The sequence below is a fragment of the Scomber japonicus genome, chromosome 19 (genome assembly GCF_027409825.1).
Source record: "Scomber japonicus isolate fScoJap1 chromosome 19, fScoJap1.pri, whole genome shotgun sequence".
NCBI classification, from domain to species: domain Eukaryota; kingdom Metazoa; phylum Chordata; class Actinopteri; order Scombriformes; family Scombridae; genus Scomber; species Scomber japonicus.
In genome coordinates this window covers 15,915,138-15,939,715 of record NC_070596.1, presented here as the reverse complement: position 1 = coordinate 15,939,715, position 24,578 = coordinate 15,915,138, and the positions used below count along the sequence as shown (strand labels likewise).

At 39.8% G+C, this 24,578-nt stretch overlaps 1 protein-coding gene across 1 annotated transcript in view; it reads left to right on the top strand.

Annotated features, from left to right (window-relative positions):
* The window catches only part of unc5cb (unc-5 netrin receptor Cb), a 118,297-nt gene that overhangs the window by 55,969 nt on the left and 37,750 nt on the right, over positions 1-24,578 (top strand). The window contains exons 2-4 of the mRNA XM_053339386.1: positions 7,993-8,223; positions 16,341-16,484; positions 23,537-23,640. Coding sequence (XP_053195361.1) covers positions 7,993-8,223; positions 16,341-16,484; positions 23,537-23,640 — 479 coding nt within the window. The remainder of the gene's footprint in view (positions 1-7,992; positions 8,224-16,340; positions 16,485-23,536; positions 23,641-24,578) is intronic.

Genomic DNA, 24,578 nt, shown 5'->3' with positions numbered 1-24,578 from the left:
GTAACTGCTAGCCAGCATCAAGCATACATTTAGTCAGTGTAATGTAGACTTACATTTTTGTGCTGGCCAATGCTATGATGGAGCATTGCTAATGTCAGGATGTAATAATGAAGTTTAGGAAAAGTGCAGGAACCTGAGCCAACAGCACAGCACAGCACAGCACAGCACAGCACACGGTACTCAAGAAGCTATGTGACACTTACCGGGCATGCCAGTATAATGCAATCTGGGCAGTCAGGAAAACTCTCCCAGCAATCCAAGCTACCCTGTGTGATATCATTGGCCAGTGAGAGCTGCACCAGAGGACAGAGGCAAGAGCTATCAGCACAATCATTGACAAAAAGTTAGTTTTGCATCTCATTCTTTTCAAGGATGTACTCAGAATAACCAAATTCATGGATCAGCAACAGACTCCCAGTTTTCATCTTGTAGTGGCAGACGATCTGGCCCGGTCTGTAATCACTCCTGTCTCAGAAAAGTGCACAGAGGACAAATGGAAAGAAATCCAAAAGCAAGCAGACAGCCTGTGCGCGCTCACAGGATTTGCAACACAAACTTCAGTACATGAGAGGAGGTCGGCCCAAACAGCTTGACATCTGGAGGGTTTTGTTGTGGAGGCCCTGTTAGAAAGAGCACACTTAGACAGCATGGGTGACCTGAGAATGCACTCTTTCTATCCTGTTATAGACAGGTTGTTAATGGAGATAAAACGCTGCTTTTCACAGAGACAAATGATGTACTGAAAGGTGTGCTAACTCTAAGCCCCAAACACACACCTTTTCCAGATAAAGAAGGCATACTGCCCATCATGGTAAGGGGGAGGCTTAGGATGATTATAAGAGCCCATTACTGACAGGGGCCCTAAAAAATTATTAGAACAAAAGTTCATTTTATTTATTAACCTATCATCATTCATCAATAATAGATACTAAAATATGTATTTTTCATGTTTTTGCCAAAAAGAAGAAAAACAAAACAAATTTAAAAAAAGGAGGAGTGGTCCTTGAGCGCAGTGTCTCAACAGCTTCATGAAATACAATCGGGGTTGCCAAGAAACAAAGGAAAGACAGACAAGAGAGATAACTAAAAGGATGGCATTATGTCACCCAGTTTTTGGTAAGAAGGTGGGTCTACTCCATGAGTGTTAGCTAGTCCCCCAAACATTAGTTGCTGCTGTTATTTTCACAAAAAAATCTGAGTGTGTGTATTTCACTCCTCTTTCAGCTGACATTCAGTCAATGCAGGTAAACTTTTAGCAATGTATTCATACTAACTTACTAGTTGTCCCTGCCTCTGGTGCCAGGAGAAGCTCAGCTGCCCTTTCCCCCCATAATAATAATAATAATAAATATATAATAATAAACCATCCCTACTCCCAACTAAAAAAGGAGGTGGGCAGCATTGTGTTAAATGTCATGATAACTGAAGGTTAATTATTATATTAAAATAATATAAATATAAAGAAAAACGATTAAATCCCTTTCAGTGATAAGAATTGGTAGTATACTTAGTTTGTCGCTATGTATACTTAGTTCATATTATTTTGTTCATTATATCATTCTGCAAATGACAATGTTAATTTACTTTAATTGAAGAGGTTCATTTATGTTTAAGTTATATTTATTTTATGTTAATCATTAATCTTGAGAGAATTTTCCATTTAAGAATTTCACCATTAAGATTTCCTGTAGACTGGAAAAGACTGTCAAAAGCGAAGAGGGTATCAGTCTTATATTAAATAGTGAAATCCACTATATGTAGAATGTTGCATGCAAGTCGGCACTATTTTATTTTCACAGCTGTCAGTAAATATTGTACAGTTAGTACGGGACTACAATAGAGTTGCAACCCTGCGGATGGTTACAGCAATTGTACATAGTTAGCATGGCCTGTGCCTGGTGGTGGGGCCCAATATGATACCTTTTCATGGGCCCCAAAATCCCTAGCAATGCTCCTACTGCCCAATGTTCCTCATTTGTGAGGAAAACTTGTCTGCAGAGCACTACTGTAAGGCTCACTGGCTACTGCAAACGATCAGGGACATACTGTCACCAGCACTCAGGAGTTTCCATCCCTCACAAGGTCATACAAAGATACATTTATAGACTTGTACAAACTGATATGCATATCTGTGACACTTCCCGTCACATCAGTAAGCTGTGAGCGCAGTTTCTGTTGTCTGGGTCATTTGAAAAACTACTAGAGGAACAGCAGTGGGGACTCTCGAATTAGTAACCTGGCACTGTTAGCTATAAACACTAAGAGAACAAGGGCCCTGGACAGCAACGAAATCATTGATGCCTTTGCACTCAACCAAAACAACAGAATCATTGTTTTGTTATGAAGATAATGGGAAGGGCATGATTTTTTCCTGTCATGAATGTAATGCATTTTGTGGTTGAGGCACAAATCGTGACTCCTTATAGTTATCTCTATGTAATGCTCATTCATATAACAGTAGGATTTTGAAACAGAATACTGTTAATTCATTAGTTGAGGTCTTGGTAACCTGCAGCATGAGTTTGTGATCTCAGAATCTGAGGCTGAAATCTGAATCTCACACACAAACCTCTATCTGTTCTTTGCTGCTTGTATGCAAGCTCTGTCCGTGGCATAATTGTGTGAAATTTTATATTCAGAGGTGTGTTTACGTAGGCAGGCTTGTGAACCTTACATCTATATTCCAGGAGCTGAACATCTTGGCTTGTAACTGTTGCAGAGAGGGTACTGTGTGTATCGGGGGTGTTGCAGTAGAAATTAAACTGTGGCAACCGGCACAGTAATGGGAAAACCTAAATTTCAGAGCACCCTTGTTGAACAGCCGAGCAACCCCATAGCACCAGCAAAAGAAAATCTCTGGCGCCACCACTGTTATGAAGAACAAATCTGTTATGGTTGAAATGGCTAAAGTTGTGGAGTTTAAACAACAGGAATTCACACATTTCTATTATGCTAATTAGACTTCATTCCAGCACTATGGACTGTTCAAATGGCATGGATACTTCAATTTTCATCAAGGGGACACATATTTTTGCCAGAGGGCTGACTTTGGCCTACAGACAGCTAGTTGCCTTTCTCTAGTGTATATAGTCTTTATGAATTTGTGAGAATGCATTTTTTATGTTTATCAAAACCACATCTCTGTCTCTGGCTGTATTATTCATTCAACAATATAGATATTGCGTAACCTCATGACTTTAAAGGGAATGTATCATGCACATTGCCAGGTCTATAATTAGAGTCTATTTTATCTTATATTGGCACATTATTCAATCCCTTTGTTCAGCCTCTCTCTGAAACATGCTATTTTAGCTCCTGTCTCTTTAAGCCTCCCTTCTAATGAGCCCACTCTGTTCTGATTGGCCACCTTCCAGAAGCTGCCACTCAGCAGACTCCCAGTTCAAAAATAGTAGTCAGATTTCTTCTTTTTGTATAGTTCTTTACTCAAAATGGAAACTTCTCTTTATACATCCATATAATCCCAAATCTGATTTGAAATATATGAAGCCCATGGAACAAACTAAGCAACAAAGGCTACGGACATCCGATATCTTCCCAACATTAAAAAAAGCTGAAAATCACATGCATGATATGTCCCCTTTAAAACACGGTCATAAACATGGTTGACTTTATATCAAATTTGTTGTTGGCTTTATATTTTAATACATTTTTTACACATAATATGAATGGAGCACTCCAGTGTAACAACTGAGAGGGAGTCATTGCTGATGGCTATAAGTATATAATGTGTGTGTGGCTTTGCCTTAAAATACAATTTTGCGCACTCTTTATACATTTACATAAATGTGTTGGCAAATTTTACAAGGCATCTTTCATAGAACATCATCTTTGGCTCCTGTTGAATCAAGATGCTGCCATGTTTATGTCCTTAAGTGCAGTTGTGAAAGGACGGGAGCATTAGAGGAGCAACTGAAGCCCAGGACAAAGTCACCACAGTCTGCACACTGACAAGATGTCTAAAGTGCACTGGGATGTTCTGTCATCAGCTTTCACTGTTCTGAGCACAAGGAACTCATTAATGTGACTAAGGTATTGATAGCCCCTGATAGCAGTATACTGATTGCAGAGGTGAGGACTAATAATGCTTCAGGATGTATTACTGTAGCTCATTTCAAAGTGTACTTGAACTGCATTTGGACGGATGCTGGATAATACTTAATAAAGCCAGTCAGTCCTCATTTCTTATGGGAACTATTGATGTAAGCTAGCCATTATGTCTCTATTGTGTCTAAATTCCACTGAAATGATGGTCGCCTAGACAATGTTAGAAGAAAATACAAACTCGTAGAAAAAATGAGAAGCATAGGAAACTTGGACTTTGCCTAATTGGACAGGTAATTTGGGTTTTGGCAACCTGTTTACTACATACTGAATAGTCCAAAGAACTCTAACAGTCTCTCCTCATTTGTTTGAAGTGAACACATCTGTGTGTATGTGTGTATCTGGTGTGGGTGTTGAGCATTTCTCTGCTCATGTATTTATGTAACACTGATGTTCTTTTTTTAGCTTAAGATGTGCTTCTTTGCGCATACCTCTTCTGGAACTTTGTGTATGTCTTATCTTTGAGACTGTGCTTTAATATGTAGCGATGCCAGTGTTATGAGCCTGGTTTGACTTTGATTTACTCACGTCCAAAATGTAATCATCCTTTTAATATTGCTCCACTCCCAGAGCTATTGGAGTGAGTTCAAGTCAAGGAGGGGCTGACTGCCAGGAACCCCTTAAACCTCTGTTCTTTCCCACTTTTTAAGACTGGATTCATTCGATTCATTTCCATTATACTTTAGATTTCCTCTTTTTACAGACATTTTCGCTCTCTACCTGTTGAATTCACAGTCACAATGCAAGAAGGCACATTTCATTCATTCATTGGCTTTATTTTGAGGGCAATATGCAGCTCCCTTTATATTTAAAACTTTTCAGTAGTTGGGATGTTGACCTGATATGAAATTCAACTAATATTCAATTTGACTCTTAAAATATTCACTAATAAGACTTACAATGTGAATTAGAAAAACTCACCCTAATTACAGAGCAAAATACAATTTGAATAAAAGTGCTGCGAGGACATGTTTCATTAAATTTTAAACACTCAATATAGAGGCAATTTAGAAACTTTCTGATTAAAATCAAGCCGCAGAATTACAAATGCTTGGAAAAATCCATATTGCATTTCAAACAATGGAGTCATGCCATATTAATGTACCAATTAAAGGAATATGACACTAAATAAGAACCTCAGGATGCATATTTGATCTCTAGAAGTACTGTATGATAATATGTTCTGCATTCGTTGAGTAATAGACATAAAACATATCTGTGTGCACCCACAAAAATTGCATCGTATTGAACATGGCGATGCCCTAAACCTCTAAACAATTTTATTATTAACTGTCTTTCTATTGCATATGGATGGAGGCAGGGGGAGGGGCAGGGGGGAGCCAGAAAAAAAGTAATGTTTCTCTTTTGGTTTCTTGTTGATCCCAGTGTTCTGTTCACCAGGCAGGGATGAAGTAGGTGCTGCGGTAGTGGGTGCTAGGTGGGGGGTGGGCAGTTGGATGGTGGGGGATTTGGCAACGTGATTGGTAAAAGTCAGGGTCTTTCATTTTGTCATGTGGTTTCTTTTTTCATTTCTGGGCTGATTTTTCACTGGAGGGCTAGTTCCATTCACTTGAATTTATTATTTCTCACACTGAGGAAGTTGATGAATTCGAATATCTGTGAGCGAGTTTGTGTGTGCCTCTGTGCGCATTAATGCCTGCGCGGGTGTATGCGTGTGAGCGTATGAGGTGCGCGTCTCTCCTTGTGTAAGGGAGCCACACTTTCATGCTCATTTCAGATCTCTGTGCCTCACAGTTCGACAGAGCAAGGAGCCAGGAGGGAGAGAGAGATAGAGAGATAATGGGAATGAAGGGTGAAAGAAGGCTAACACAATCTTTAATGAGTTTCCTTGCCTCTCTTTGCCTGTTTCTGGGTCAGGGTCCCCTGGCTGAGCATGTGGGTGGACTGAGGACTATGGAGCAAAAACGAACAGACTAAGCCAAGGTCTGCTGTAATAGACTTCTACATTAAAGAGTCATCACCTTCATAAAGACGGATGAAAAGCTTGACAATGTTTCATGGTTTATTTCTTGTTTAGATGGAAAAAGATAAAAGATAAAGGTCATCAAAGCTTAGTAAGGAAACAGTTACTCTTAACGGTCAGAGGTCAGCTTGGGCTATATTGCCTGTGAGCAATTAACAGCAGATAAGGAGCTAAGAAAAGAGAGACGCAAGTGGGAACTTTTACTGATGAAAAGCTTTAACATTCCTGGACTCACTCAAAGACACATCCCACCAGAGCATTCACCAGAATCATACACAGACCCACTCTCTAATACACATACACAAAGAAAAAACAATACACAGGAAAAAAAAACTTCCTCTCCCATGGTGAGGGCAGGTTTGGTCATTTTCTGATTGGCTCCCTTTGCCCTTTCATTTCCCAGTAATCATCTTCAATCTCTGGCAGGTATGGACGGAGAGATAACATTAGAGAGACATCATGGGGAGATATCTGCTCAACTGAGACATTATTTAGTGCTCTCAATGCATCCAGGAGGCAACTTCTGTCAGACAACAAGGCTCCAGCATGTCCACACACACAGGACAGTGAGGCGGGAGATAGAGAGACATGGAAGAATTACTGATGGACTGATAAACACTTTTATTATCTGAACGGGTCTGTCTTCCTGTTTTCTGTCCTCCTGTGCTATGTTTCCATCTGCCCAACTCCATTTCAATGTCTCAATCTAAGTCTGTCATGCTGAGTTACTCTCGCCATCTCCCTCTGTTCTGTGTCTCTCTCTCTCTCTCTCTCTCTCTCTCTCTCTCTCTCTCTCTCTCTCTCTCTCTCTCTCTCTCTCTCTCTCTCTCTCTCTCTCTCTCTCTCTCTCTCTCTCTCTCTCTCTCTCTCTCTCTCTCTCTCTCTCTCTCTCTCTCTCTCTCTCTCTCTCTCTCACCTTGTTTTTCCCACTGTATCTCTGTCTCTATTACTCTGCCTTCTTTCTTTCACACTTGTGAATAATTGATGTCTACCGGTTCGATGGTAAGAATAGAACAGTTCTGGAGGTGACAAATGGGGTGGCGAATAGGCTTCATCCTCCTCTCTTCAAAGAGTTAGAAAGTTAGCAGTGCTCGCTTGTGGGAGTGTATGCCCATATATTTGTGTGCATGTGATGTTTTGTGCCACTGTGAGAGTTTGTTCATGTTTGTGTGTGCGCGGGCACGCATACACATGCAGCTGTGTGTATGTGATTTAAGACAGGGAGATGAAAGGGAGTTGTAATTACAGGGAAGCGTATCTGTCTACTGCAGAAGTATCCGAGGAATGGCACAAACTGGGCCAAAAGCCTAAGGTCATTAGATCTGCTGCATGTGTGTGCGCATGCATGTGTCTGTGAGCTTGTGTGTGTGGTGCATGTGTGTGAAAGAGACAAAAGCAAAGAGAGAGGGCGAGAAATGGTAGACAGAAAGAGATCAGCTTATAACTTCAGTTCCTTAGAGTCAACCTCTGAACTCTGCTTCTCATTATTGGCTCTGCCTCTGTCTCGTTTCTCAGCAGTAGCTGGTTGTGGTTAGACCAAGCAAGGCCCAGTTTCTGTAAATCCATGCAGTCTTATTGCCTGAGAGGAATCCCAGAATTTCCTGCGCTCTAAAATACACTTGTGTAAACATTCCAAAATATCAAATGATAGGGATTTCACTGTGTGCTGTGCAAATGGATAATCCCATGCAAAGACTGTGGTTATAATACACTGTCCCACTGTCTCTTGTCTGCCTTCCTTTCTCTTTCAACCCACCCTTTCTCTCTCTCGTTCTTTCTGGGGCTTTCTGCCTCTCTTCTCAACCCCCCCTCCCCACCCCCCATCTTTCCTTTCATCTCTTCCTCTGTCCATCCTGCCATCCTGTTTGCCATGTCTCCCTTTACAGTTGATGATGACTTCATTGGTCTCAGTGAGCTGCCGGAAACCTTTCCTTCAGACCCCCCAGAGCCACTGCCTGTGTTTTTGATGGAACCAGAGGAGGCCTACATAGTAAAGAACAAACCAGTCAACCTGTACTGCAAGGCCACGCCCGCCACCCAGATCTACTTCAAGTGTAATGGCGAGTGGGTTCACCAGAAGGAGCACACAGTAGAGGAGCGGGTGGATGAAAACTCTGGTTAGTGAATTTCTACTATACATATACATTCAAGTGTGCTTCTAAATCAGTGAATGTGTTTTTTTGTACCCTACAATGTCCACACCTGGCAACATGACGCATGCCAGGATGTATTCACTTCAAACATGTATACACACGCAGAAAGACACAAAATGGCTTGTGTCAGTCTTACAGACCAGCTTATTTTATATTGTTTGACATCACCTTGACTAAGAACATCTCACTGAAAAGGTCTAACTTTTCTTTTGGCATGCTAGCACCACCAATTCTATGATGTGTAGTGTGCCTTTGCGTGTGCAGTTGTGCGTTTATGTACATGTTTGTGAGCATCCAGCGGAAGGGAAGTGAACGTAGTGAAGCTCCAGCAGGGTTGTTTTCGACAGAATTCAGCCCCTGAAGGCACCGGAGCCATTACACACAACAGCCCAGCACTGATTGGCTGCATTCAGCTGCTGTACTGGAAATTGAGTTCTTTCTGTTGCCCACAGGTAGCAATCACATCGCATTTACCCTTTTCATCCCACTGTTTTACCACATACATGTTTGCACGCTCACACTCACGCTCACACACAGACACACTGACAGCTACTGCCTCACTTAAATGTGAATGTTTCAGCATGTGAGCATACACTTTCATACATTTAAAGGGCCGGCAAGCATTCTTTTACATGTTCTAAATATCTAAGACAGGATAAAAGACAACAGCTAGCACAGATAAGAGTGCTGCAGCATAGACATAAGACACACAAGCAGATACACAGAAAGATGTGTTGCAGCCAGCACAAAACAAAAAAGGGTATTGGAAAACATCCTGTATTCCAAACTGAAATGCTTTCATTTTGACCTAGTGTACTTTAGGAAGAATACACAAATCTGAGGATATATTTTGTGGTTATCATTATTACAAAGAAGAGGTTTGAAGGTAGCAATGGCTCTTAGCCTTTGTGTCAGAAGGTTTTGCGCTAAAAGCATCAACATGGAAAACAACCCACACATCATACACGCACCCACTCCACACAGCCATATCCACAGGCTATTTACTGCACAGATATTCATTCATTTATGCTCTTGCACCCCACACACACATGCGCACACACACACACACAACACAACAAGTGGATGTGTGTAGCCTCTCCCACTTCATTGCTCTCTGATTTCCCCAGATTGACAGAAAAGGAACACCGATAGAAACTGGACCAGCCTGGTCAATACCACTGACAAAGCAGCCTGAAGAAATTGGATCTCTCCCTCTCTTCTTATCCTTGTGTTACTCTTTTTCTTTTATTCTCTCTCTGTCTCACTTTCATGTTAGTGACATGAACAGAAAAATCATTTAATGTTAAAGTGAAATCTCAAAGGTGATCTAAATGAAGTACAAATATGAAATGCAGAATAGAATAGAATAGAATAATATCCTTTATTGTCATTGTACTACAGGTGTCACAACGAGATTGGTTCGGAATCTCTTCCCGTGGTGCAATAAAAAGTCAAAATAAATATTATACATGCACATTGTTATAAGAATTCACCCTCTTTAAAATGACACATCTACATTATTTCACATAATTAGGTAAATGGAGGTCACCTGTCTGTAGTCTGGTTGAGTTTCAGTTAATTGTAGTATGATTTTACCTGTAGATCCAATTTTTGGCCAGTCAGTATTGTGGCAGACCCTCTGCCTACAGCAAGCCACCCTTAGCAAGTGAGTCACTATGTAAGAAGAAGTGATGGAGGACACAGAGAGACCTATGGCTCTGAAGGAGTTACAAGCTTCATAGTTTGGGATTGTAGAGATAGTGTTCACAACAATTGCTCAGGTACTTCCTTTATGAGAGAAGGGCAAATAGAAAGCAATAGAAGAAGGTTGTATGGACAGATGAGACCAGAATTGACTGTTTTGACCCTCAGACTTAAGAAAGGTCTGAAAGGTCAAAGACAGAACAATTAGGAATAGTTGCTGTGTCCAGATGTCCAAAGCTATCCATACTGACTCAGGGATGTGCTACCAAAATTGCATCCACTTATTATAGACTTTTAGGGAATTAATACTGCAAATGATTATTTTGTATTTTATATTTGTAAATAATGATGTCACTTTGACGTTAAAGAGTATTTATTTGTTGACCAGTGTCAAAAAATCTCATTCCTTTGATTCAGTGTTGGAACACATGAAACATCAATACTTCTTACAGGCACAGCATGACGTAAATGACATCATTTTTAAGATGTTTGCGTCATGTAAACAATTACCTGCCAAAAGCACAATTTGTGCACCTAGTAGTTGCAGTGTAATCAGCCATATGTGGCTTGATTTACTGATAACCTTTCCCTGCACAATATTTTTCACAGAACGAAACAATTCACCTGCAGCTCTCAGCAGGGGCTTTTCAAGGGGCTTCATGCTGGTATGATCCGTCCAAAGGCTTTTTAATCCAGTGGATGTGACACACAGTGGGTCACATGGAATGCAAGCTCTTGACTCAAAAAGCCCACAAAAGTACATACAGAACATAAAACTGATTGCCATCTCATGTGGTGTAATTGGACATTATAATTTCCCAAAAAACAGGTGATTACATGTGGAATATAATAGACCATTTGTTTGCATGTGTTTATCCTTTGAGCAGCAGCCAGTTAACACAATGAAATGGCAGAGTAAATATGTGCTCGTCCAAAAAAAGGGAAAAAAGAAAAAACTTATATTTACACAGTTGACAGAATCGATTGCCATTGCACCTGTGGTAAAGAGTTTTGCTGCATGTGACCATGAACCCCTCTGATGTGAATTAAGACCTGTTTTGCATATAATTATAGGGACACGCATGAAAAGAAGTCATAGATTCAGATCAGGTGTACAAAATGTGGACTTAGTCAGAGAAAAGCAGTGAGGAGGAACCATGCGTGATGGCAATTTTGACAAATAGCCTCCTCTCCACAGTGATGATTTATTTTTAGACTCTCATCCTGCTGTCACCTGCACACTGCAGTGTTCACCTCCTACAGTGGAGGGCAGGTTGTAGTCTCTTGTGAGCAAAAGGAGCATTGATCTGAGCAAATGAGCAGCAAATTAATTATAAGTAGGTGAGGCTAGAGTAATATGCACTGGAGACAGCTTGTCACTCTCTTTAAGATATGAGCTACCAGATAAAACAGGAGTGTTCTTCATCTGGGCAAATAATCAGAGCACTTACCTCCTCCCTCCTCCTTCAATGACCGGTGCCTCCTCTTCTGCCTGACTGGTTTGATCAATAATGTTAGCCAGTGCTAACCGTAAGGAGCTAGGCTAGCTCACTTTAATGACCACATTAATAATGAATCATCTCCAATGAGGCACCCTGCTATAGCCAGCTATTAATGGGACATATTGTAGAATCATTTCTACAGCTAATGGCCACATTGACAGGGTGTAAAGTAGCCCCTCATCGCTGGCCCTGACATAGTCCACACTTGCTTTGCCCCTCTTGATTTCAAATTGAGTGGAATTCTGTGTCTGTTTTGTTCTGTTGTTATGATTGTAATGCTATACAGCATACTAAGAGCCACTAGCTGAGCTAACATATGAAGTCACTAGATGAAGTCAGCAGGCTTAGTTCAGAGCACTGCTCTTCTGCTTAACTGAGCCCTCTGATGTGTTTCAAGTAAAACACATCATGGAGAGTTTAATCCAGCTTTAGTAATAGCTATGAAGTCATGAATGACTCTTAAAGTAGACTTATAGCAAGTCGTCATCATTGTGTTAGACTATGTTACACTACAGTGAGCTAATTCTAACTACATCAGACAGTTAATTCACCACCATAGAACCTACTTCAGAAACAGTCTGGAGCACAGACAGAAAAAATTAACCGATTCTGGCGCGTGTTTTACACCCTCGGAGACTTCATATCTACTTATTGCTTCCACTATTGATTTTCCCTCTGCTACTCAGTGTGTGATGTTCTCCCAACATTACATCCATCCTTGACATCCTCAAACTAACAATACACATGCTGTCTCACACCCACATCCACACACTCACTCAAGCATACACACTTGGACTCACACATCATGCATTGAGGCACACATGCAGGCAGACTCACACAGCAGATGTGGCTGCTTCTCTGCCTGTCGGCACACTGTGTAAATTTTACATGAGCGCTAAGCTGGTGTGTGGGATGCCACTGTGCCTGGTGTGTGTGCCAGAACAAGGAGGCTGTGTGAAAGCACTGAACCTGAAGTAAAATGGCATGTTCATTTTTTAAGCATCCATTCTCTTTGCATTTTTCATTCAACCAGAAATGAAGACACCTACTCAAACTGTAGAGTAGATTCTGAACCTTTATTCAAATTGTGGTCATCCAGGAAAGGAGTATAACGGTTATTAACATAAACATAAGTATTTCCGTTGTGGTAGTTGAAGTGATCATTATATCCTTTGTATATTTTGTGATATAAAGTCTTCGCAGTCAGAGTGTGTGTGTCACAATTATATACATGACAAAGAAGAATGCAAAACTAAACAGAATGAAATGTTAGGGAATTTAAAACAACAATTGTTTGATAGTGTCACAACATACAAGAATGACACATTATGTTGGACTTGTAATTTAATGCAATTAGTGCTACATTCATCAATATTCCACAATTGTCCTCTGACTTCATTTTAAGGTATGCAATTATTAGCAACCTGACATTCTATACAGATTTTATTAAAATTTTTATTGATGAATCAATTCTGAGTGTGCTTATACAATTTAAACCACTGTAATGCTTCCTTCTTCAAATGTAGATTACTGGCAGAGGTTCTCAGTGTGTCTTAAATGTGTTCTTTTTTTCTGCAGTTCAGCAGGTAGTGAATCACTGTGTGTAATAATAAATTAGATTTCAAGCAAAGATTAGGATACTGACTGATTGAACCCCAGGATACTGGTGAGTCAATGGCCTGTGCCACAATTTTCAAAGCAGCACATGATAATGTTGTCAAATCAACAAGATATCTCTTAAGTAAACTTTTTTTTTTTAAAGTGATGAAGTAAATTGTAAAAACAGTTCAATACATGTAGCACTCAGAATAATTGTTTTGTGTGTCTTAGGGGCCGTTTTCAGGCATGTCAACATAAAAACACAGCTGCAGCTAATAAAATCAATAAAAACAATAATGAAGAGTTTCACTGAGATAAGTTTAACACTGAAAATATTACTGTTATTGCAATATTTTGGCAAAAGGCACGCTATAATCAAATCTTATTATTGATAACTATTGTTAGCTGCAGCTATGTAGCGCCTAGCACAACACTTTAAATAAAATATCTAGCCTCGTCCTCATCCTAATACAATTTGTAGTGTTGTACATCTGACAAACTCTTTAAGAAAGAAAGAGATACATACCTCCTGTCATTAGTAGCTAAACGTTTCTAATGGAGTGAATAATGTTACCAAAACATTTTAGCATGTCAGTGTTTGATAGTTTGATGGCTACCTAGTAATTTGCCAAAAAACAGAAGTTTTAGGATTTGTGTTTGTGGTTTTTGTCAAAAGTTTCCTCCTCCTCCCATTTTCCCCAATACCACTAACACACTAAATGGAACTAAGAGAGACTATGAAAATATATCTTGCTTATATAAAGGCCATCTTGCCATATGGCTGGCTAAGTAACAAGAAATAAGACTAGCTCACTAACAGTAGGCTACTTACCAATCAGCGTTGTGAATACAGCAGCCTCTCAAGGTACGACGATGATAGACGCTGATAGACGGTGTTAGAGTATTTTTTAAAGTGCCTGCCCTTTTACAAATCACTCTCATGGAGGACTTCTCAGATGGTTCTGTGTAACAAACCATCTGGCGGATCAGGTTAGTAGGCTACAGCGACCTTTGAACAAGCTCCAGTCTAGAACTAAATGTTTTGGCCTTTTGACAACACAGTCACATCATTAATTCCACTACTGTCACCTGTTTGAATTGGCACACACCCTGTGCAGCAATTTTAATTGATGTGTTGTCAAGAGACACCAGCTTCACCATTCACTTTGACTTGGCATGTAATGATGTGAACTGAGGGTGTTAGGTTAGGGGATGTTGGAGAAAGTATAGTAAATAAAAATATTTGTACAGAAAATGCAAAATGAGTATAAACTTATATTGTAAAGTATAAAGAAAAAAATAGAATAAAATCAGCAGGCAGGCTGCAGTATAACAAATCAATAGCTGAAAGCAAAAACAGTGTGCACAACTCTTTGAATTGGATGTGCTACAACTGCAACAGAAAGATTCCCAGTTTCTGTCATTCTGTTGCTAAGAACAAAAAAAAATGACCACAGACTAATTCATTACCAAAACTGGAAGACTAAAGAATGGAAAAAAGTTCCTTGGTCTGTCAAATACTGTTTTGTAATGCTGTATAAATAACATAAATCTGTAGATCCATCTTGCCCAGTGGTAATGGTGCAGATTGGTGATGCTGGTGTAATTCCATAGGCAATGTTTCCTAGGCACACAAAAGGCCCTTTTTAGTAACAACTAGGCATAATTTGAATGTCACAGTGCACTTTAACATTATTGCTGACCAGGTACATGAGCATGACAGTTCCAGGAAAATGACATCAACCTGACTTTTTTCCAGTGGGCTGCACAACCACCATATCTAAACTTAATAGAGCAGTACACTGGGGATGAGGTGGCATGGGATATTCACACCATGTTCTTGCGTAAAATCTGCAGAACTGTTACATCACTATTGGGTCAACGTGTCCCGTGAAGTGTTTCCTCCATGAATCCATGCATATTGAAAATCAGGTTGTTCTGGAGTCCAGCAGTGTACTCCTGGAATTGAAGGGACTGTCCTAACGCATGGGGAATGATTCACTTTTATTAGTATCTGTTCATGGTGCAAACACAAGAGGTACATTCAAGTGTTAAGGCACCAGTATACTTAATCAAAACGAATTGTCGGATGGTCAGACAGCTTCAGAAACACCCTCCACAGACACCTTTCTAACGTCTGGCACTGGCTCTTTTTATTTGTACAACTGAGTGCAACAATATGAAAGTCTTCCAGGAGTCCAGGAGTCTCAGTTATAGCACCTTTCCCCTTTCTTTGACAGCTGGCTTTTCACAAAACCTTTGAGTGTTGTCACTCAGTGCAGTTATACACAATTTTTCCCTCCAATTTGATGTGACAACACATCATGTGAACTCTTCTTTTCTAGTATAACCCTTAATTGTCCCATAATTGCTGCAAAATACAAGCCGTCTTATTGTAGTGTTTTTTTTCTTTTCTTTTTGACAAGGACGTCATGACTGTTCTCACTGTTGTCCTCACAAATATGTTTATCAATCCAAAAAGGATGATGGATTGAGCTGAAATAAGGCATAATATTGCATGGAAATTGGGAAGCATCCATAGCTTCATTGAATGCCTTTGCACTGCATAATACATACATACATATATGCATTCACTTAATTTATATGCTCATACAGATACCCATTTTCAAACGTGCGCAGGCATACACACACTCTAGCAGAGGCGTAATCTGCTCTAGAGGGGAAGCTGTTGGTAGAGGCATTTGTTTTGGGGATGATTTGTTTGTTTGGGTCCTGGCACCCAGATGAGCAGTAATCAGAGGAGTTAGCAAACAGGATTGTGTTAGCCATGACGCAGAGAATCCTCCCCCACAAGGCCCGAACCCAACAGCTCAAGGCTCTGGCTCTGGCTCTAGAATCGGGGCCAGACATGCACACACACACACACACACACACACACACACACACACACACACACACATGCACACGCACACACACACACACACACATATATACCCAGTGTCAAAACATGATGTGACTGATGCAAATTGTTTGATGGGATCTATACTCACATTAGCATCAATCTTTTCCTTGTTAGAGAATACAACATATAGACGCGTGGATTATGTAAGGTTGGTGTAAATTAGATCATTGGATACGTTTAGGTCTATTTAATTCCTTATTGACATTTCTTATCCGTGTTTGATATGTTCTAATATGAACACCCTTTCTCTCTTTCCCTCTTTTCCATATTTCTTATTCCCATCCTTGTCTTCTCTCATCACATGCCTTCTCTTTCTCACCCTCCCTTTCCATCCTTTCTGTCTTTTCTTACAGGCTTGGTAGTGAGAGAGGCCAGCATAGAGATCACTCGGCAGCAGGTGGAGGAGCTGTTTGGGCTGGAGGACTTCTGGTGTCAGTGTGTGGCCTGGAGCTCTGCAGGGACCACCAAGAGCCGCAAAGCCCATGTCCGCATTGCCTGTGAGTATTCTCCCCTCCTTTCAGCCCTCTCGTCATCCACATTATTCAGTCTTTATCCTCTTTCTCATCTTTGTATTCATCTCCAAACAAAATCTCTTGGCTGCCAAGGAAATGTGTCTCACATACTGACTTGAATATGATGACAGATTTATAGATTCTGGAGATAGAAACTGTGGGGAAAAATGGTTTTACTAAAACTGGGACTCAAGTGTCCCTTTGATTTTGAGTTAGTAAAAAGCCTACGGAATCTGAATCAGTTTCCTTGTGTACAGTTTAAACCTGGAGAAACAGTGTGGAGGAAGTGTAGAGCGGCAACAGTGTATACACCCAAAAGAGGCTATAGCACATGTTTATGCCAATGTTCCCTCTTTTTTCTGTAGGTGGTCCTCATTTGTTCTCTGCCTGGTGTGTTTGTCCTCCTACTGAAAAGCATAACGCATTTGTTTGCAAGTAATGAGAATCATTCTGTTTCTACTAAAGTTTAGGCTTATTCTTAACTGTTCCCCAAAGTATCTGCCAATCAAAATCTTAAAGGTAATGAAACCCCAGAGGACACAGTGGGGAAAGCAGAGTTGTAAGAGTTTTAGTTGAGACATCAAGGCTATTCTTCTGCAACACAACACTTATTACATAACACAACTGCTTACACATTGTTGTCAAAATGTCACCTGAAGGAACTTCTTTTATAGTATCAGCTAGATCATTGCACTTTCAACTCCTGTCAAAGTCATTCCAAGGCATTGTGACTGACATGTTCCGCCCAGCTTTGCAGTTTCTACTCTCACTTGTGACAAACAGAGAAAAAAGACAACACCCACTTGCAGTTTATAGACTTCTCTATTATAGTATATTGTTATCACCGCTGGATATGGCTGGGTAGGGGTATCAGCTTAATGTTTGGCTGCCACTGTCAGAATGATTTCATCTCCACTACATACAATATAGCAAAGTAGCACAGTACAGAGTCAATATCCGTGTTTTCACCTGATCTACTCCATTTAGAGGTGCTCACTATAGCAATCGTATACACGACCCTCTCAATTTTTATCTCCCCTAATTCTCATTTTCTCTCTCTGCATCTTTATATCACTCACTCTATGTCTGTCTCTGTCCACCTTATCTGTGTTCTGTACAGTTTATCTCTCTATTCAATGTATTCCCTCTCAAACACCAGTAGCTCTGGTACTGTTGTACTAGCCTGGTGAATCAGAATCATGCCTCTTAGTCTCCCACCGAGCGCTCTCCCGCTGCTCCACCTCCCATAATCACCCATGATGAGCAGCCTGCCAGCACTAACCTATCCCTCAAATCACAATGGACCCCTCTTCCCCTTCCATTAGCTTCTGCTGAATGGATTAGCTCCTCTTCTGGGCTCTCTCTCCAGGCAGGCTTCTTGTCGGAGCCAGACTCTATCCCGTTAGGATAATGGAAACCGGGCTTGTTTTCCTCTCCTCTCCCATCATCTAAACATATACAGTTTAATCAGACAGTGAGTCAGAGCCAGCACTGGCAAGTTAAATGGGTTGTTGTGTTGAAGAACTGGCTCTTAGACTTGCAAGAAGGGCTGGTCTGGCTCAAGGTTTTGTCAGAGTCTCTGTCTGTGTAAATTCCTTATGATTGCCTCTCCTTAATGTGACCTCCACAAACCCATTTTGATTGGCCTTCATTTTGGGGGTGTAGTGATAACTTGCCAAAGAGAGGCAATAAAAGTATTTGCACAGAAGCAAGTTAAATAAATCAAATAAACCAAAATGCCTCTCAAAATATTGGTGGAAGTTAATGATTACTGAGAAAGCTGGAAATTGATTTTCTTGTTTGTTTGTGGCCTTGTAATTTTATGAGTACAACATAACAAGTAAATCTTTAACTTTATTACTCGCAGCAACTTGAGTACAGTGATAAAAACCTAAAATTCCAAAAGTGTCATCTTGGTAAGGCTTCATTGTCATTCCCAATCCAGGTTAGCACCAGCACTAACTGCTTTACTAAGGAAGGCAAATACTAGTTCTGAAATGTGAGGCTGGTGTAATTTACCATCACAAGTAGCCACAAGCTTTCACTTGAGGTAATGGCTGTCATATGTGTATCTTTCTGGGTATGACCTCGAAGTGTTTGTGTGCTGATGAGGGAATGGTGCGACTCCCACAGGAATGTCGACTTGGCTTGCCCCACGCCCTTCAGTGTCCCACAGTATTGTTCAGAGTTACAAGAAGTGAGGAAAGGAGAGACGGGAAGCATAATTTAAATCCGCATCCAATATAAATACCCAGTACAAAATAATCACAAAAATAATGCCAAAATGTTTGAAAATTAAGATGAAAAAACAACACAAGCACTGGGTGTTTAATTTTATCTTTTGCAAGCTGTAGTTGTTTGATAACAAGATGCCTATGCCTATGGCCTTTGCATAGTGTAGACTCATCTTGTCCACACTACGCACACTATGAATTACTCAGTGTAGAGTAATTCAGGCTTTTCAGTTTTTTCTGTGTTCTATACAATATTATATTCACCTGGCAGTAGCTGTGTCAGACTCTGGTTTTTCTAGCAATAAAATAAGAAATGTAACTATCTCAACACATTGATTTTTTTGCCTTTTGTGATCTCATACATGCATTTAAAAATGTTCTTTGGTTTGTACTTTTTTCCTATGAAAAACACACCGTCCTCCATTGTTTAAACATGTCTGGGCCAAACCAGAACCTGCTATGAACACAACCATAAATGCTACCACCAGTAAGTGCTGCTTGGCAGACTGGTCCATCCAAAACCACCAAATGGCATGCTGAAATACTGCACACTGAGCAGCCAGGCCAGTGGTTTCCTGCCCAGTCAAGACTTGCACTTTTATAGGGAGACATCAAATTTAATTTATTGGACTTGACTGAAGCGCATATACAGTGTACCATAAAGTGTGTCACAGTGTAGGAGAAGGTGTGCCTGATTTTCCTTCTCACCTGTCATACTGTGACTACATATTCTTTAATCTTTTGGAGGCAATTTGAACTACAGTACTGTAGTATCTATCCCTACATTGTAGTTCTGACAGCAGAGCAACAGCAGAATGACTCATCTTCAAATGCAAACATTCTTTTGATACCAAGTTTTGTTACCTCCTTTCCTTTGCTTTCCTTCCCTTTCCCCCTCTTTCCTTTCACTGTATCTCCTTTCCTTTGCATCTTATAAAAACAAACTGTTTGTTCTTGTATAAAATTCCATAGAGCAATGTCTCAGAATATGCCCCTCCAGTCATTCTTTCTTTTAATTTCATACCGGATTTTTATGGAAATTGCTTTCAATGCAACACTCACCCTTTCAGCTTTTATAATACATTGAAAATTGTGGAGTTATAGCATATTCCCCTGAAGACACACAATACTCTCAGGTTGAATTGGGACATGGGTTCTCGTTGAATTTGTTATTTTAAGGTTAATTTTTCTGAATTAAAAATGAACCCTAAAATGATTATAGGTATTCGTTAGGGCTTCCGGGTATAGCTGGATCATGTATTTTGTAATAAGAACATGATCTAGTTTCCCCTGTAGGGAATTTGGCTGAACATTGAAATGTCTCTTATTTCAATGTAATGCCTCTTCACGTAATAGCTATTCAACAAGAAAAAAGCAAGTGATGAAGCCGGTAAATTGAACCTCTATCTCGGTCAGGTTTTTAGGGATGTAACTTTTTATTCTATGTAATGATGCCTACAAGAAACAAACTTTGCAAGAATTACTTCCATAGAGTATATCCATTTAGTTTAATCTTCCCAGAGGAATACTTCTTTACTATGATAATAATAATATGAAATAAACATTCTGCCATACAATCTTTGTCACTGCACATCCCCTGGTGCTTTCAGTTTACAATATATTCATGTCTAAAAATTCAAAACCAATGTGCTATTTTAGAGCCATCTAATAAAATAAATCTCTTTTTTATCTTACTAAACAATGTCAATAGGAGTCCATTGCTTCATTCATAGCATTCTTTAAAGAATTGTCATATCCTCTCCAGAGATTGAATTACTGAACCATGGTCATTCTGGGTTTGTTTCCATGGACACGGTGTTGGTAGAGAAAGAAATTAAATGTTTTGGTACTGTATGGAGAAGAAACTTAGAGATTGAAGTAAAGTCAAGGCAAAACTTAAGACTCTCGACACTGTTGCAGCCAATGATTGATTTACAAAAACAAAAAAAACACACTTGATCTCACGAAGTCATGGGTCAGTCTCAAAGGACTGACCCATGCTTGGTTTAATGGTGATGGGCAGAGTTGCAGAGTTGTGTTCATATTTAGGGTGCATATTAGATTTATAGATTTATAATATATATAGCATGCAGAGTAGTTGTACAGGAAAAAAAATAGTGCAGGGGTTCCCAACATGTCCATGCCAATCTTTTCCATAGCATTATCTATCTGGCTGGGCCCCCTCTATTGAAAGATGTTTTTAGACAAACAGCATAATGGCAAAATAACTTCTGAATACATTTCCTTATTTGTATTAATGCAATAATAATATTTTTATATTAATCTTTGATCATTCCGTTATATGCAATATTTTTGTTTTCCATTATAAACGTTATCTGTCAGTTTAGGTTAACAACATTCAATATGGGTTTTTTTCTATCTTTATATCAAGAGTCACAGTCTTTCAATTTGAGAGCATAATTTATTGATTTTCACTTTCAGATTTGGTAATGCTTCCTTTCAAATTCTGCCCTCGCACTTAAATAGCCTCTGCTTGTGCTTAGATTTGCTCTGCATCTGCTCAAACTGTACAGTATGCTTGCACTCAGATGTATCATTGCTAACACAGATTTCCTCCTCCAGCTTCAGCCTATCTGCTCGTACTTACACTAATTCTGTGCACTTGTGAATCTTCTCTTCTCAAATTTCTGCTCTGCTCTTGGATTTTTTTGCTTGTTAAAATTCCATAACCAATAGAATTCCAAGTCTGTTGACCGATGTAATGATCCTTTCCTAGTGGCAGGTGCATTAGCTTTGGTTGAGTCCTATGTGGGTGGTTACTCTCCATCTGATCCCGCCCTTTCATTCCCTGAACTGGTAGAATCAAATCCCCTCCAACTGTGTGCAGTTTCTTATCTTTATTTTGTGATCAATTTTTTATTGGGATTTAAAGGACATCAATCATCATTATTCAGCAGCACATAAATAAATTAATTACCGTATATAAACATGTGCATACCCATGTACGCACACACACATATACACAAATACATACCGAATAATAATCATAATAAAATGAAAACATAAAAATAAAATGAAGATATAACTGAAAATGAATAAATAATAAAAATATAAAAGGCAAGTAAGTAAAATACATAAAATGTCACAAATGCAAAAGGAAAAAAGTGCCATTGAAGTATAACCTAGTTAGATCCATCAAATGGTTAGATGCCATCCACAATTTGCAGTACACATTAAAAACCCAAACAGGGAACATGAACTAAAGAAAACAGGACCAGAGGGGAGGGAGGGGGGCTCAGCTCACACCAGAATGCCTTTTAGAGCTTCCACTGTTCGAGCCCAGTACAATGTCAGCGTGAGCAATATTGTATGAAGCTCAAAACGATACAGTAGCTGGCTGGATGAATGTAGCCGACTGCCTGGTCAGATGATCTTCCTTAATGCTGAAGTTTAGATAGGTTTAAACACTCATTTGAGAGGGTCTTGAGGTAGAGAAGGCATGTGGGCCACTCAAAGACATCCTTATGTAAATCCATACTTTATTTATGCTGTGATCTCATACTTGCAAGTCATCTGATCGACTCCACACTTGGTGGGGTTATTAATGGGGGAAAAATGGAGGATCATGTCAAATGTGGTGCAATTTGGACACTTGATTATGTTTATTAATAAACTTTGAATAAACCAGTGAACAGAAAACGTAGCATTAGCAGCATGTTGAGCAGATCAGCAGGAGCACAGGTCACACATATTCTGGAAGCGCTCAGAGCCCAATACACAAACAAAGCAAATATACCCCTCAAATGTGAACTGAGGGCACAGAAAATAGGAACAATCTAAGAGCCCAATATGATCGATCCACTTTATTTTAGGATTCACATTATCACATATTATTTGATTTTTGAGTACTTAGCTTATTATTTATATCATCTGTGTACAATAGAATGTTAGTTTCTTTAATGTTGCTGGTGTGAATACTCATTCACATCTCACTTCAACTGTATTAATTTTTCTATGCATGCGTTGGAGTTGCTGGAAGCCAAGCATTCAGCTGTTCCAAACAGGCACATTTTGAATGGGCACTGTTTTAGTAATTATAATAATAATAAATCAGTTTCATTTTTTTTATTTTTTTATTTTTTTATTTTTTAGCATTTTCCCTCATCGTCTCTCCTGTTTTCTGAGGCCTCCCTCCAAAGTTCCAAAGTGATGCTGTTCCTCACACTCTCCTCTCCTCTCCTCTCCTCTCCTCTCCTCTCCTCTCCTCTCCTCTCCTCTCCTCTCCTCTCCTCTCCTCTCCTCTCCTCTCCTCTCCTCTCCTCTCCTCTCCTCTCCTCTGTTGTTGTGTATAATGCCCACTGCTCCTCAGTCTGTACAGCGGGTGATGATATATGTCTAATGGGCTTCAGGTTCCAGTGTAGCATGACACCTTCAGTAATCCTGCCCTGTCAGCTCCACTATCCCTGCCCTGCACTACTCCATCAGGGCTCTCACACCACAAAAATATTGGTTTTTCATTGGAAGGCAAGTCATCCCCTTCTCTCTATCTTTCTTCCATCTACTTCAGGCAATTTATCTCTGTGCTGAAGGGTAGGGAGAGATAGAAAGGAAACATAAATCTCAGCTACTGTTTCTAGCATTAAAATACATGCTGTTGCTTTAGCACAGGGGCAATTATTATTGATGAGCTACCCTGCCCTTTATTTTGAACATGTATTATTACCAATACCATTATAGTTTGATTCCACATTTAATATTAAACGTGGCTCTCTAAAATATGCCTCACGAGTCACTGAGATAGAGGTAAATGTTGACACACAATGTGCTTTCTGTTCTTTGTAGACTTGAGGAAGACTTTTGACCAGGAGCCTCTTGGGAAGGAAGTCTCACTGGAACAGGAAGTCTTGCTCCAATGTCGCCCACCTGAAGGCATCCCAGCTGCTGAGGTAAGGTTCAAAAGTCATGTCACTGAGCCAGTACACTGAAATTGTTAGGAAAAGGGTTAGGGTTAGGTTATGGTTAGGGTTATGATGCATTGTTTGAAAACGTAAACTTAATGTGTAGTCAATGTAAAATAAATAAATGTGATTATACATACTAAACCCAGCCAAAAGCTCTGGCTTCAAATCCAATAAACTGGTTGTTCTGAGAAGAGGTTTATGTTTCATGGGGTTGGTTCTTGCTGACATGTCACCATCATTTCTATTGTGATTATTTTTTTTTTAAAGGAAAAAGAAAAAATGTATAAAGCTACAATATAATGTCTTTAACCATATTGATGTATTTATTAATATGTATTATGCTTATGGTAATGCCAGTCATTGGTTATCTTCTTTTATGGCACATAAAGGTGAACTCTGTGTGTTTATTACAGAATTTTCCTCAGTTTTGAAACATGCTCATTTCTGAAGTTGTAATGCAATAACACTGAATTAATCTGCCACAGTCCACTGCACAAATAAGGACTTTTTTTTCACTGCTGCCTGGGCTATTCAAGCTGTTTGGGTATTTCCTGAACATCAGCCAGTCACAGCAATTTGGTCAGAGGAGGGAAATTGTAATTATCTGCTTTGGGGAAAAAAGAATAAAACCAGTTTTGTGCCTGTTACCTTAGTTCAGGCAACCTCTCCTCCCTGCTCTACTTCCTCCCTTCCCTACAGTAGAACACTGTTAAAGCTGCATTTGAAAAGGCTCAGTTGAGATTGCAGGGACATAAATAGAGGATGAAAGGGTGGTTTGATGGGTGGGTGGGGGGCTTGGTGTTTTTTTTTAGTTTGGGGGTGTAGGGACTGAACTCTGTAAAGGCTTCGGATTGACCTGGAAAAGCTGAGTTAAGTGAGTGGAACTGCACAGCATTTATCCCCACGGAAAGTGCTGACATGTT